The 15,669-nt window shown below is 40.3% G+C and overlaps 1 protein-coding gene across 3 annotated transcripts in view; it reads left to right on the top strand.

The window, feature by feature from the left end:
- The window catches only part of LOC100692458 (RAS guanyl-releasing protein 2), a 39,740-nt gene that overhangs the window by 11,127 nt on the left and 12,944 nt on the right, over nucleotides 1-15,669 (top strand). For all 3 annotated transcript variants that reach the window (XM_013274528.3, XM_013274527.3, XM_005455196.4), the window contains exons 2-9: nucleotides 2,254-2,387; nucleotides 2,528-2,630; nucleotides 2,869-2,925; nucleotides 3,194-3,325; nucleotides 3,851-4,001; nucleotides 5,425-5,598; nucleotides 10,120-10,236; nucleotides 10,632-10,913. In XM_013274528.3, coding sequence (XP_013129982.1) covers nucleotides 2,318-2,387; nucleotides 2,528-2,630; nucleotides 2,869-2,925; nucleotides 3,194-3,325; nucleotides 3,851-4,001; nucleotides 5,425-5,598; nucleotides 10,120-10,236; nucleotides 10,632-10,913 — 1,086 coding nt within the window. In that variant the 5' untranslated portion in view covers nucleotides 2,254-2,317. The remainder of the gene's footprint in view (nucleotides 1-2,253; nucleotides 2,388-2,527; nucleotides 2,631-2,868; nucleotides 2,926-3,193; nucleotides 3,326-3,850; nucleotides 4,002-5,424; nucleotides 5,599-10,119; nucleotides 10,237-10,631; nucleotides 10,914-15,669) is intronic.

The following is a 15,669-nucleotide window of genomic DNA, read 5'->3' as shown; positions in this document are numbered from 1 at the left end:
ACAATCAGCCAGTATTATAGATCTGATTCTTTACTGATATAAAACTAGCATTGCCGCAGTCTGAAAACAGTTTATTACTGAAGCAGTCATTTGTACAGCTGGTTAAGATGTAATGCAAATATCTATGTAAACTTCTGGGTAATACAATTTTAAAAGGGTCATATTTTATAACCAATCGTGTAAAAATTGGGCGTCTGTAGTTTAGGAAGTAGAGCTGGTCATCTACCAATGGTGTAAATAATCATTTGACTACTCGCTGCACTGGACTGTATCCTTGGATGTTTTTTAATTGCTTGTTAACATGACTATCTAATGAGCCAACTTGGTCAAGATGACCTGCTGAAGTTGAAAATGAGCATCAGAATGGGGAAGAAAGATGATTTAGGTGAATCTTTGCAAAAAAGAATACAGTGAGTGTACATTTATGTACAGTCTTAATCTGCCAACTCTGAAGAACTGTGAGTGAAGAAAGAATGGCCCCCAAATCTGAAATTGAATATCGAATGCGTGTTTGTGTTGTATGACAGTAAAACAGCTGCTCTGTCATTTTTTGCTTCCTTATTCTTTAAATGCATGCTTTGATCAGATCTTTGTTAAAAATGATTATATCACACACTACACACATGGGTCCAAACACCTATTGTATGTGCATTTTGCCACCAGTGTATCAAAATGTAAAACATTTTCTATGAGGCTGTAGTCAACTAAAGATAACGTTGGTCAGCAGAAATCTACTATTGTGAATTTGCAGTTTGAAAGATGAATGGCTACAAACTTGCTCATTAAAGAGTTTGGAAGAGACTACAAGAAATTATTATTTCAGATGTAAATATTAAAACAATTACCAGTCACCATGATAGTTTTGACCCAAAACCCAACTTTCAAAGGTGGTAGTGTGGCTTCTTGTGCCAAAAATTATGGATTCATCTGGAAGGCCTTTTATGTAGTGCTTAATAGAAGTAATCAGCAATTGTCTGGCCAATGAGAAGCAAATGACCAACCACTGGAGCAGCTGCAGCAGTGGGTCATATCTTGGCATTCTAAATGCTAATGGCCCTAATAGAAGTTTGTGTTCTTGGCAACTTTTTGTGACTATACAGGCTTGTGGGTGAGAATCTACATTGCACTCCACTAACTACACAAGCAGCCCTCATGCTCTTCAGCTGACGGTATTTTGAGCTCAGGTGTGTGTATATGTCTCATGAGGACTTGAAACGGACTATAATCCCTGGCTTCTTGCTATAAAATTGCCTTCTTTTTTTTGTTTATTCCTTCATTATTGCCACAAATATGACAAATTTGTAACACAGTGCTTGCTGTTAGGCAATAATGATAGTCACACGAGCCTTCACATAAATAGCTAAGGCTAGTACTGCATTCCAGAAACCTTTGTTTGGAAGTGATGTCCTTCTCGAGTTAGTGGGTTCCAGACAAAGGCAGGAAAAACAGGATTTGTTTTGGTTCTTAGCAAGGTAGAGCCATTTAGGTATCACTAGGAATACAGCATAATAATTATTTTATTATTTTTTTCATTTAAAAAACACAATCATGGATAGAGCCTGACCGGTTTTTCTGTGTACGACTTATTTAGGGGGTCAGAAATACACAGGATTGGTGGTGATTAAAAGTTAGCAGTTTTACTACTGTTTACATTCAGTGCCGCCATCTTGGATTGCTAATTAGGGTATGTTGATATTCTGATTATTCATATTCAGTAATGCACTATAGGTGCAGTTAAGACTAGGACCATGTTTGATTGGTCCTGATATCAAGATCCTGGTAAAGTCTGGCCTTAGCAGTGAGGACCAGGCTTGGTAAAGCCTGACTGGTGCAGCTGGTTCCTGTAATCTAAAGCCCTAATTCACAAACTCATTTCCCCACACACAACACTAACAAAACTGCAAAAACATCGAACTGTTAACCCCGAAAACTGGGTCACTTAAAAGGTGCTTCTATAAGTAGAATGAGTTCATTGCAGACTTTGCACTTTGACACCATGAATGTGTTTTGGTCATACTTAACCATCATATCAGATGACACTGTCCCAATTAACTTACTGACAACGCCATCATCCTTACCCTAGATGTAATGCAAACAGTCAATGAATGTGCGACTCTGCACTGCTGAACAGGATATAGAAGAACTAACCACACAGCTATTTTAAGTGTGCTGCAGTAGCCAGAGTAAGTTTTGCTTCCCCCTGTGTTTACTTCATAATTACTCCCCTCTCTTTTCATCTCCTTTTGTGTTCAGTGAGAGCCAATAGATTCAAACCACAGAGAGGTAAACGAGGGGGAAAACTGAGAGGACAGCTACGATGGAGTCCATATTATCGGAACAGTCTGCCACTGTGGACGAGCTGGTGGAAGCCTGCATCAAAGCCTTTGGTTGGTTATTTAAGTATTATTTCTTTCTATGAATTATTCATCTGTTTGTAAAGTGAGGCAGTAGAATAAAAAACACAAGCACAAATTGTACATGCTAAGGTATCTTCTTAATGACAGGTGACTCTCTTTTTTCCTTATAGATGAGAAGGGCACTTTGAAGGATGCATCCTTGGTCCGCATGTTCCTCATGATGCACCCTTGGTATATCCCTTCAGCTGACCTGGCCAAGAAGCTTGTGCTCAAGTATCCTTCACCTCTGAGTGTTCTTACATCAGTGATAAATGTTATGTTGTTTTTGCTTAGTGTTTTTCTAAGAATGCTGCCCATGAATATATCTTTTTTCACACATAATGCACAGAGCAATGGAAATAGCGCCAGACTTTGTTCCCCTTCTAAATCTGTGAAATCTAAATGAGATTTTTGAAGAAGTTGTTGTAGTGTTGCGAAGAGCAGCTCGGTTGCACCTTGACTTCTGTATCAGATCTCAAGAGGATGGCTGCACCGATGAGCGCCGAACAAAAATATGCCACCTTGTCAAGTAACAAACCATCTTTTCCGACTTCTGCTCGTCTCATTGCCTTTTTCTAAGAGATCTTTGATCTTTCCAAGTGTCATTTCCATTTATCCTTTTATCCTTTCTAGTTTTTTTTCTTCTATGGTCTTCTTCATGTGCTTGAATTAGGTGCTTTGTTTCATCTAATACCAAAACTATAATGCTATTTTAAATTATGAGTTGACCACAGCCCAGTCCTTTCAGTGTATGCCATCACGCTCATCTCTCTCTCTCCCTTTATTCTTTCTTCCAGGTACTGGATTTCTGAGTTTCCCGCAGAGTTCAATCTGAACCCGGAGCTGGCAGACCAGATCAAAGACTATAAAGACCTCTTGACCACCGAGGGCAATGAGAGGCAGAGTCAGCTCATTGACTTGGACAGTGTGTGAGTGAATAGGCTGCTGAATGCTGTGTGTGTTGTTGACAGTTTGAATGAGTGTCCCCATCTGCCGCTGTTTATGTCAGCAAGCCCTTTATTGCCTGTTATTTGAAATTGCTGAGCTGTGCTATGCAGGGCCAGTGACCTGTCCTTTTCTGAGAAATGCCACTTCTATATGGCTCCGCTTTCTTTTATTGCTCCAAGGAAATGAATTTGTGGAGCTGATTTGATTTCTATGTTGGAATATCTTAGAATAAGCAGGGGAATAGCCTTCTAAAAATAACTTCTACAGCAATAGTTGGAGAGTTGTAGTTCAGTCTACAAATATGAGGTTTCTCAGGGCTTTTTATATTGTAGACACAATGTACTATCATCATTTTCTCATGGTAGTTTTTCCTTTTTTCCCCCAACAGCCCTTAAAGACCAGCTCTAACTTTTGCAGGGGCTATAAAAGTGATCCTTATGTAATTTTTTATGGTGCAGTTCCAAAAGACCTTAAAAGAGACAACTGTGCTTTCTCTCCCCTCTCAGGCCATCATATAAATGGAAGCGGCAGGTGACTCAGCGTGTCCCATCTGTGTCCAAAAAGAGGAAAATGTCCCTGCTGTTTGATCACCTCGACTCCTGTGAACTGGCTGAACACCTGACCTATCTGGAATACAAATCCTTCTGCAAGATCCTGGTCAGTGTGACCATGGCTCTGTTTTTTTTTTACTGTGATGTTTACAGCTCTTAAATTCTCAAGTAACTCTGTGTTTACATGATTCAAGGCTCACTGCAGTTGCTAAGCAATAGTTGTTAAAATCAACTTTAACTGGGCAGTAATTATATTTGGTGACTGGAAATAGTGTTCTCTTTGAGCGCTATTTCAGGAGGCAAAAGAAATGACTGGGTCTGTGCAGAATTAAACGCTTGAGGATTTTTTTTGTTGATAATTTATTCCAGTGGGATGGTGCTCGTGGCACAGTAGGGACAGTGGTAATGGCGTTTCTCTTGTCTTTGTCTTCATGGCTCTGCTAAAATAGAGTTTTGCCCTAAAAGGAAACAAAAAAATCGAATTAATGAGGATCTAACAACGAGTACAGCTGTAATTACACAATATTATTTGTCTGTATTTGACTGATTACAGACAGTTAATATAATAATATAATTTCATAAACCAGGCTTGCTGTTTCCCATAGATTGTATTAGACAGACGTAATGGCGTCATCCAGTGTTTGTGGGGCTAATCGGACTGATACAGCATTAGATGTTCACGTGATAGGAAGTTGTCAATACCTTAATTGTTTTCTGTCTCATGGCAATTTTAATCCAAATTTGACTTGGACATGCAGCTCTATTAGACACTTGAAACTAACAAATCAGACCATAAATGAATCAGGAAAGTATCTGCTGAGGTTATAAATCGGGTAAGAAGTGGGGTTATGTTCTCAGAGTCTATACTGTATAATATTTCGTTTTGGAAACAGGTGAGTCCCCGCCTGCTTTGACTATTAGAAATAATGCAGGTACTTTTCATTTCAGACTGTGTCTGTATTTTGTATCCAGTCTTGTTATTTCATTGTTTAAAGTTCTGTGCTCAGCTAAGCTAACCAACTACATATTCAGGTTTACTGTATGGACATAGGAGAAATGTTGATCTTGTCATGTAATTCTTGACATTTTGCCAGGAAGGTTGTCAAAAACTCTGCTGTATCAGAACTACCTGCTGTGAGCTTTTCAGTAGCTTTTCAAATTACACCTTTAAAGGTGCCTTATTGTTGAACTTCCATAAAACTGGAGGGCATAATAATTAAAACAGTCAGTTAATAGAAAATAATAAAATAGAAAAGAATAGCCCTTTATCGTCATTGTACCTGTACAACAGAATTATGGGTGCTCCACACCAACTGTGCAGGAGTAAAATATAAATAGTAAGACAGCAGAAATAACAAACAGGAGAAATGTATACAGTCAAGAGGAATATATACAAAACAAGAGAAAGGCCTATGCATATATGTTTGTTGTCAGGCATTTACTAATATCCAGAATTGCTGTGGGATGTGAATATGATGTATTGTAATTTAAATAGATAAAGGCTTTCAATGCTTTACTTCTCCTTCTAGTTTCAGGACTACCACAGCTTTGTGATGCATGGCTGCACGGTGGATAACCCCATCTTAGAGCGCTTCATCACGCTCTTTAACAGCGTCTCACAATGGATCCAGCTTATGGTGCTCAGCAAGCCCACCGCCCCGCAGAGAGCTGCTGTTATCGCCCATTTCATCCGAGTGGCACAGGTCTGTGTGCTGGGTCTGTTACAAGCTTGCGGTTCTGGGTTCATATATAGAGAGTGTTAGTGGGTGATTGTTGGGGGCAGAGAGAAAAAAGCAGGAGAAAGGGTGATTCAGAAACAACTGTGAAAACCAAGAGGTGCAGAGAGAAGTGGAAAAGTCACTGAGGATCTCTTATGACTTGTAAACAAATGCAAAATATAATAGGATTTCCCATTAGTGGCACAACTGTGTGAAAAAGGGAACATTAATTCAAAAAAGGCATTGGAGGTATTAGCATTTCAAGCTCCCCGCTCAGTGAGATAATGCTGCTGCCAGGGGAAAATTTTTGCATCTTTTAAAAATAAAGGAGATCTTTGGGCTCAGTTCTAGCTATATATGTATTTTTTTGTTCCTGTAGTTTACCAGAGTAGTTCTCTGTGACTCACAGTACCAAATAATCCTTACTTATCTCACGCTGAGTCTTGGTGCAGTCCATGACTTCATCCACCGTCTGAAACAAGCTTCAGTCAGCTTACTTCTGACTGGCTGACCCCTGGAAACAGTGGGTGGGCTTCTGTGATGCAAAAAGAGCTGCGTGTCTGACACGACCATATTACAAATATCCTCTCATATTTACATCACACAGAGTAGAAAAAATTGCAGCAGAGTTTTTAGCATACTGAAGCTTGACCTGTTGCCCTACAGGCATGCCTTGAGTTTAGAGGGTTTCAGGGTTTCATTTATGGTAATGTTGATATTTAAAAATGAAATATTTATATTGTCTCAGTATTGCACATATGTTACAGACCACTGATTTTTCTTTCTGTTTACCTTTGTACAGTTATGGTTACAGATTCTCTTGCCACCTCCATAAACTTGTATTTTGAACATTTTTCATTTGCCAAAAAAGACAACAGACACACAAAAAAGTTGTAGATACACTGACTGACAGAATTATTGCAATTATTTCTTTTTTTAAAATTGCTTTTCTATAGATGCCTCATTAATATTATTATGATGTTTGTAGTGGAGGAATCTAGTTTCCAACTAGAGAAATATGACTGAAAACTGTGCCCACCTTCCTGTTTCTGTACTCATTCGCTATAGCGTTACGGTCGTCTGCATGTCATGATGGCTCTAATCCTAATCTTCACTTAATCTTAATACTTCCACAATTTCCTGGAAGAAACTGCCAGCTAGCTGCCCTATATGGTTTTCCAACCATATGTCTGGAGACTGTCGTCCTTTCACTACAGACGCATGTCTTTAAGTGGCACCCGGGGCTTCTCTGTAATTGATTTCAGTTCAGCTTGATGTTATCGCTTGGTTCGGTCTGCCAGATGGGCTGAGTTTTCCCTCTACGCGACAACTCAGTCATCTAAGCCGTTAAGAGGAAGCTTCAGTCAGCCATAGAAAGTGCAGAAAAAGAATTTTCATCTTAATAGCCTGCAGTGCTCTGTGAATGCCTGCTCATTACTTACTGCAAGTCTAGTGTGGGATTGTTTTCATCTTTATGAGTCGCTTAGGTCTACTCCCGTTCTCCATTTATTTCATCTTCAGCAGAACACATGCTAGTCGCACATAATGTGCTCTGTTGGGGTACGCCAGCAATCTAACACCTCTGCAGGGTTCTTATCAGGGGAAGCCCAGCAGAGCTCTCCCAAGTGCTTCAAACTGAACACTTAAGGTTGTTTGAGGGTTTCAGGGAGCTAGATACTTTAGAGGTGAGGACAGGATGAACAACTAAAGTTCGGTTGTGCAGAAGGTGGATAATGAGCTCTTTCTGTGCAGCCCGATCCAAAGATCGCCATCAAACAGCAGTGTCTACTGGCCAGTCAGCCCGCCATTCTGTTTCTCAAAAAGCAGTACGCAGAACATTAGCATCACTAGACCCATTCTACTGGGACGCATACTGATGTTCTGCGCACCAATTAAACTCTTTTATATTTGTCAGTGGTTTAATTTGAATTGATACTAATCAAAAATAAAAAGCGTGTTTCCTTATCCACAATATTAAAGCAGTGCAGTAACTGAAGTGTGCATCCCTTGGATGAGTTGTAATGTGTTCTGATGACATTTGTTGTGTAGAATACACATCGGCCTTTGTGGTTGTGGACTGAAACAGCCTTCCAGCTGTTAGGTGGATATTCTCGTTTCCTATGAGATCCTTCGTAATAACGTTGGTGATCCCCACACTGCTGACTCACTGCCATCACCAGAGAACCCTTTGTTCTTCAGTTATTTGAAAAGAATTACTTGCCATTAGGCTTCATTTTATTTTTGCTTGCTGTTAGATAATGCAATTATATTTAATTTGCTCAAATGTATACAAATTCAGAATGCTAATGTGTATATAAAGCTAGATTAATCAAAACTGACATCACCCAGATGTCAAGTTCAGTTAGTGGAATTACAGGAGGTGAAACACAGCACAGACTGAGTATCTCCAACTACAAGTGCAAACACACCTGTTAATCAAGGTATCTACAAGCCCTAGCTGTCAGTCTTAACAGAGACGGTTCACCCTCCTTGCAGTTATTATGATGGGGAAATGATCCACAGAGGTTAAAACAGTTCTCTGTCCCAGGCTATGCTTTTTAATTCTGTAAAGTCGGACTTTTAGAGCCAGCTTCAAGTGGCCATTATAGGAACTGCAGTGTTTCACATTTTCCATTAGCTTCATTTTTCGTCCCTGGAAATTGCTGCTTGATTCTGATTTTACTGTCAAAGGACCGCTGTGCCCGAGAACATCCTCACATACAAAGCCAGCTCAGTTTCAACCAGAGCAGATAACCATGGCAACATGAGCCGCACAGCTAACCCTGTTTGGTGAAGGTTAATTTGTGGCTCTATTAAGTAGAATGAATTCATGAATACAAAACTTCAGCTGATCTGTGCAGACATTTTAATGAAGCCAATGCTTAGTGTTAAATTCCCTTTTTTTGGTCCTCTTAGGATGATTGTGCATGGCTGTCTATGCAGTTAATGATTAAAACCACAATAACTATCTTTCCCATGAAACACCTTACACCAACTTCACACATTTCAACTTCTTTTTATTCAGACTCTGGGCCAGTGCCGTGAATGAAGCCAGTTTGCAAACGTGTCCAATGCATCGGCAAAGCTTAACACAATCTAGTTCCTCACTTGAATGTACAGTGCCGTGAAAAAAAGAGCTCTAAGGTAGAGTCACTGCTGACCAAAGAGAACACAGAGGCCGATTTCTCATTTATCTAAAAAAAGCCCCAATCAACCAACCAACCAAACAACAAAAAAGAAAAACATCTTGATTATCCCAAATAGTTTGGGGATAATATTCTGTGGACTGACAAGACAAAATTTGAACTTTTTGGAAGAGTCAAATGTATTAGGTCATCAGTTTGTGCAGTGAAGCTCAAGCACACTTTGTGCAGGATTATGCAGGACTGAAACAAACTGTACTGCACCTAAATTCGATTAAGATGCTTTGCATGACCTTAAATGGCCCTTTATGCTCCAACGTCCTCCAATAAGGCTGAATTAAACCAATTCTACAAAGAAGAGTGGGCCAAAATTAGAGCATACACATCTGAGAAGATCAAACCCTCCACAAAATTTCCTCATTCATTTTCCGCCCATTTAAAATGCGGCAAACTTTGATATTCTCTGATGTATCCCAGGGCAAACACATGCTGCCTTCAGATGTATTCAGAGGCAGCACAGGAGGCAGTCTTATTGCACTTGACATTTCCTAAAGCTTCCCTCTGCTGGTTGTGTCCCATTTCGGCATCCTACTGGGAGCCCATCACAAATGACTCATGCTCATTAGTGTTTTTTTCTCAACTGCACACTTGCATTATAAATTCAATTGTAGACGTGGCTGCCTTCAGTTTACTGCACATTGTGTTCTTTGTGAATGTTCCACCTGCGTTTGATAAGCATACCGCATCACCAATCCACTGTGTGCTAACTCTTAGGTGACAGGGAAAGGTGTGGCATGTTGACAGTGATAGCTTTCCCAGGCATCACTGATGAACACATGTATGCGTGATGTAGCTACACTCTGCAGATGATGGCCTGCTTTCCATACTGCTTTGCAAATTGATTCTAAAGGTTGTTTGAGCTGAATCAAATGATCCCCTCTGGCAGCCCTCCCACGCAGCAGCGACCTCATTGATTTTCACTGAGATGCCAGCAGTCTGAAGGGCAGCGAGCAGCCCCACAGAGCGCCATTCACAAAGAGTTAGCCTAACTTTGACATAGACAGGTTAGAGCATTCACTAAATTCTTGGTATTCAGATTATGTGTGGATGTGTATTTGGGCTGCTAAACTCTTTCAGTATCTAACCCAGAAGTCTCTTCACCCTGTAATCATTTATTTCCATAGCTGCATCTTTCTGACTGCCTGTAAGTCTTTTTTCCTAACTTATACCACCCTTCTTTATCTTTTTCTCTCTCCGCCTTAAAAAAAAATTGGCCAGCTTGCTCTTGGCAGTGTCTTGCACATTCATAAAATATCTCTTCTTTCACCCTCACCCCTAATATTTCTTCCTCCTCCGTTCACAGAAGCTGCTACAGTTGCAGAACTTCAATACACTGATGGCGGTAGTGGGCGGCCTCAGCAACAGCTCCATCTCTCGTCTCAAAGACACGCAGGCCCACATCAGTGCAGAGACCAACAAGGTGCAGTAGCTGCAGCCATCTGTCATCTATTTCTGGCAACCGCAACCAGGCACTACCAGACAAATTCAATGTTCGTTGCATGTCTGTGCGCTGAGCTAATAAGTGATAATGCTTCCTGATTGAGTATTCAGCATCTTCTGTGTAAGCGGTACCAAGCTCCCTGTCTGTGCCCATTACTCCTACACAGTGTCTTTTTAGAACTATGAATTTGAGCCATATGACTAGAAAGTTAAATGCAACAGTTGGGCGAGTTACAGTTATGTAAGTCCATCTGGAGCAAAGTTTTCGACAATATTTGTGATGCTTCCAAATCAATCTTTTCTGAGACAGGCATTCTCTTTTCTGCTAACTCTCGTGTCCATCCTCAAACTGATGTTCCTTTCACTCTACGACAGGTTTTTAACAACTTAATTGAACTGGTGACGTCATGTGGCAACTACAGTCAGTACCGCAAGCGTTTTTCTGAATGCTCTGGCTTCCGATTCCCCATTCTTGGCGTGCACCTGAAAGACCTGATAGCCGTGCATGTGGCACTGCCAGACTGGGCTGACAAAGAGAAGACACGAGTCAACCTGGCAAAAACCCAGCAGCTGTACGCTATCCTTCAAGAGCTGGCGCTCATCCAGGCCACGCCACCTAACGTCGATGCCAACACAGACCTGCTCAACTTACTTACAGTGGGTATAAAGTTTGTTCTGAGTCCAAGAGAAATGTTTGGCTTCAATTACCTACCTCTACTGAAAGCTTAAAGTGGTAATAAGAGACAAATCAGGTCCCGAATCAAGTTAGTCATGATGAAGTGGAACAGAAGTTGAAAGCATTTGTTGGTCAACCAGACGGCTGTGAGGAGGTAGTAGGAGGAAACATTTTGTTTCCAGCCAGTGAAGCAGGCAGTCTGTTTGACTTTGTTCTGCTGTGATTTGACTGGCTCGTGGTCAGACAGACTGTTGTAGCCAGCTGGGACAAAATCTGTGTACAGACAAAAGTCAGAGATCATGTGTAGAGGAAAAGATTCAAAACATGAACCTTCAATCACAAAGCAAATGGGATTTACAGATGTGGTCCACAGTGGTATAACAGAGAAATGGTTACTAAGTGTTTGATTGGAAATGCACTGAAAATGAAAAGCAAGATGAAGCAGAAGCGAGACAAACTGGGTTACTTACATTTGCACTTGCATGATGTTGTACAGCTGTACAGGAGGGAGAAGAAATAAATGTGTCACAGGCTGAGCAAAATTCACAAAACTAATCGTACATTAGCTTTTAGGTGCAGAGAACATTAAAGAGTGCATTAGTCAGCATTGTTGTTTTCACTTTCGTAACACTGCTAGCCTAGTTTCACTGTTTAAAGTGACTCATTGTTCTTTATCAGGGACAGAGAGTTGTAACCCCTGCAGCATCGTCTTTACTGAACTTTAAGTTGTTAACCTGCACTGAAACCTCATGTCTATTCCTTTAGACTAAAAAGCTTTCCCTGTCAGGTTGCTTTAGCTTTGAAAGTACCCAAGGGGATCTCAGTAGCAGCAGTCTCTTCTTTGAAATCTGAACAGTTTTTCAAGACAGCCCTTTACCTAAGAGATCACTGTACTAATAGCTCAGCTGTATTTATTCCTTTACTGAGGGAAGAACTGAGGAGGAGGTATGTATTCATGTGTATTGCTCTACCTTTGTGTTAAGGCCTCGTGCTGCTTGGGATTACTTTAATTAAAATTGTGACATAATGACCTTGTGACATGACTTGTAGTTTGCACCTCATTTTCATATGATTCTTACTTGCTTATCCAGATCAACAGAAATACTGTGGGGGAATTAATTGTTTGAACCAATGCTGAGTTTGTCAGTTTGAGGTCTGCAGACTATATTTTGGGTCACTGATATGCTGGAAGACCCATTCACAACCAATCTTCACCCATCCACAACCTTTCTCATGATCATCCTCACCCTGTGAGGCATGATCTTGCAGATCAAAGGCGACTGATGGTAATTCTATATTTCTTCCATTTCTGAGTAATTCCACCAACAGCTTTTCCCTTCTCACAAAGCTTCTTGCCGATGGTCTTCTGGCCCATTCCAGCCATGTGCAGGGCTACAGTCATGTCCCTGATGTCCTTTGACAGATCTTTGGTCTGGCCCATGGTGGCAGAGTGGCTGGAATGGAAGAAATTGACTCTGTGGACAGGTGTGCTTTATACACATAACTAGTTGAGACCAGCAGCAATTCATTTGGACTGGGCTGTTTTGTAGTTTTACAATGATAAAGACAAAAAAAAAAAAAAAAAAAAAAAACCTAAGTAAAAAGTATACACCTCCCCACCAGGCTCATGAAAGACTGTGACCAATGTTACCATGGTGCCAGTCAGTGACACCTGCTTTGACTAGTGGCACTCGGCAACAACAAAAGGAAATGGCTCATAATTTGTGGTTTGACAAACATTTTGACAGTGAGAGAAATGAGAGGGTAAAGTGTTTTTAGAGAGCACAGTAGCACACAGGAAATATACAGCATCTAGGATCATCAGCTGTTTTTATTTACTCAGGGAAAATATCTGGAGCCTGACTCCAAAAATTAAACAGTTAACAATTACGTGACTAAACTGCTTTACATTCAGTCCAAAATATAACTTGAATTTAAAGAAAAGGCAATGTTTTGGATTTACCTCAATGGCTAAATAAGTCAGTATAAAGAACTATATTTTAGGCAAATATTTTACTACACATCCACTTGAAATAAAGTGGATGTACTGTAATACCATGTAACAGTGAGTAAGAATGATACCTTAATTGTTGCTACCTGCTCTTTAGTTTGAAAGCTGAGGTGGTAGTGACATTTTACAACTTCACAACCCAGTATGTGTGTGTGTTCATGTCAATATTTTTGGCAGATGCAGACAGGAATCTCCTGAATTTGAGCGCTTTCTGAATTTAAACAATCCTAAGAGATCAATTACTGGTAGCAGGTGTTGCTGTGAGATTGCAGCTGGCTTCTCCTTTATTCTCCTGTGAAAATAAAAGAAAATAACTTGACAGCTTCTGGAGCTGAGAGGCAAGAGAAAAAGTTTGCTGGACAGAGTCAATATCCAATTATCTTATGCCAGTGCTTATTGGAGTTGATCTAGCATGAGGCCTGCTTGGTTTGCAGCGATAAGATGGAAAGCAAGTCAATAAATCCTTCAAAATAATGGAAAGAGGAAGGCATGCCTTATTTTAGACAGGTAAAATAAGCAAACCACGCAGGTTATTTTTCTCTTCAGCTTTTCAGATATACTTGCTGCAGCTTTGCAAGTGAACCTTTTCCCTGAAATGTCTGAAATTCTTCTAAATCACACAGTTCAATAAAAAGAAAATAATTTAGCAATTTTGTCCCAGCTGACTAAAACACAAGACACACAAGTTCAGTAAGAGAGTAGAACTTAAGGAAAACAAAAGTGTGCAAGGCCAAGCGTGGATGCAGTAGACGAGTATGTAGCAACAGACCTAAATGTGTTAACCATAGACGGTATATACCACATGTCTATGGTGTTTACAAGTGCAAAAAATAGATGCTGCTCTCTCACTTGTTGCTATATTGGCTGTGTACGTAAGAGATGACTCTGCTTAACAGGTCTTCTGAGAAACATGTTTCTGTGTGAAAGGGTCTTTGTGTTAAATACTCGACAAATGCGTTCAGAAACTATATGTAAATACATTTATATTCAACAAATTGTTGTTATGAGATGCCTGGATTTAGGTCTTTGGATTATTGCTATTGTTTTAAATTTTCAAAATATAAAGTAATTAAGCTTATATATTTTCTTTAAACTTACAAATTAACTAATGCATATAGATCCATGTTTACTATACTGACTATCCTCCTCAGCTTTAAACTACATCTGACCGTAAGTCACTTAATGGAGCTATTTCAGGTGACATCATGTGACTTTTGAGTTAACCCAAGTCAAGTGATGACAACCTTTGCCTCCATAAAGAATCCAATATTATATTGCACTATACAAGAAACTGGATCAATGCCCATTAAATAAAACGTTTCAAAGTGTGTATGTGGGCAGTAATTAGCAAAAGATTGCAATAAATGGTGTGCGCGCAGACAACTTGGCAATATATTTTTCAGAACGAAAGCATGCAGTTACTACAGGGAGTGCAGAATTATTAGGCAAGTTGTATTTTTGAGGAATAATCTTATTATTGAACAACAACCATGTTCTCAATGAACCCAAAAAACTCATTAATATCAAAGCTGAATGTTTTTGGAAGTAGTTTTTAGTTTGTTTTTAGTTTTAGCTATTTTAGGGGGATATCTGTGTGTGCAGGTGACTATTACTGTGCATAATGATTAGGCAACTTAACAAAAAACAAATATATACCCATTTCAATTATTTATTTTTACCAGTGAAACCAATATAACATCTCCACATTCACAAATATACATTTCTGACATTCAAAAACAAAACAAAAACAAATCAGCGACCAATATAGCCACCTTTCTTTGCAAGGACACTCAAAAGCCTGCCATCCATGGATTCTGTCAGTGTTTGGATCTGTTCACCATCAACATTGCGTGCAGCAGCAACCACAGCCTCCCAGACACTGTTCAGAGAGGTGTACTGTTTTCCCTCCTTGTAAATCTCACATTTGATGATGGACCACAGGTTCTCAATGGGGTTCAGATCAGGTGAAGAAGGAGGCCATGTCATTAGTTTTTCTTCTTTTATACCCTTTCTTGCCAGCCACGCTGTGGAGTACTTGGACGCGTGTGATGGAGCATTGTCCTGCATGAAAATCATGTTTTTCTTGAAGGATGCAGACTTCTTCCTGTACCACTGCTTGAAGAAGGTGTCTTCCAGAAACTGGCAGTAGGACTGGGAGTTGAGCTTGACTCCATCCTCAACCTGAAAAGGCCCCACAAGCTCATCTTTGATGATACCAGCCCAAACCAGTACTCCACCTCCACCTTGCTGGCGTCTGAGTCGGACTGGAGCTCTCTGCCCTTTACCAATCCAGCCACGGGCCCATCCATCTGGCCCATCAAGACTCACTCTCATTTCATCAGTCCATAAAACCTTAGAAAAATCAGTCTTGAGATATTTCTTGGCCCAGTCTTGACGTTTCAGCTTGTGTGTCTTGTTCAGTGGTGGTCGTCTTTCAGCCTTTCTTACCTTGGCCATGTCTCTGAGTATTGCACACCTTGTGCTTTTGGGCACTCCAGTGATGTTGCAGCTCTGAAATATGGCCAAACTGGTGGCAAGTGGCATCTTGGCAGCTGCACGCTTGACTTTTCTCAGTTCATGGGCAGTTATTTTGCGCCTTGGTTTTTCCACACGCTTCTTGCGACCCTGTTGACTATTTTGAATGAAACGCTTGATTGTTTGATGATCACGCTTCAGAAGCTTTGCAATTTTAAGACTGCTGCATCCCTCTGCAAGATATCTCACTA

The sequence above is a fragment of the Oreochromis niloticus genome, linkage group LG3 (genome assembly GCF_001858045.2).
Source record: "Oreochromis niloticus isolate F11D_XX linkage group LG3, O_niloticus_UMD_NMBU, whole genome shotgun sequence".
Classification (NCBI taxonomy): domain Eukaryota; kingdom Metazoa; phylum Chordata; class Actinopteri; order Cichliformes; family Cichlidae; genus Oreochromis; species Oreochromis niloticus.
Note: the sequence above shows the minus strand (reverse complement) of the source record. Positions and strands in the feature narration are given on the sequence as shown.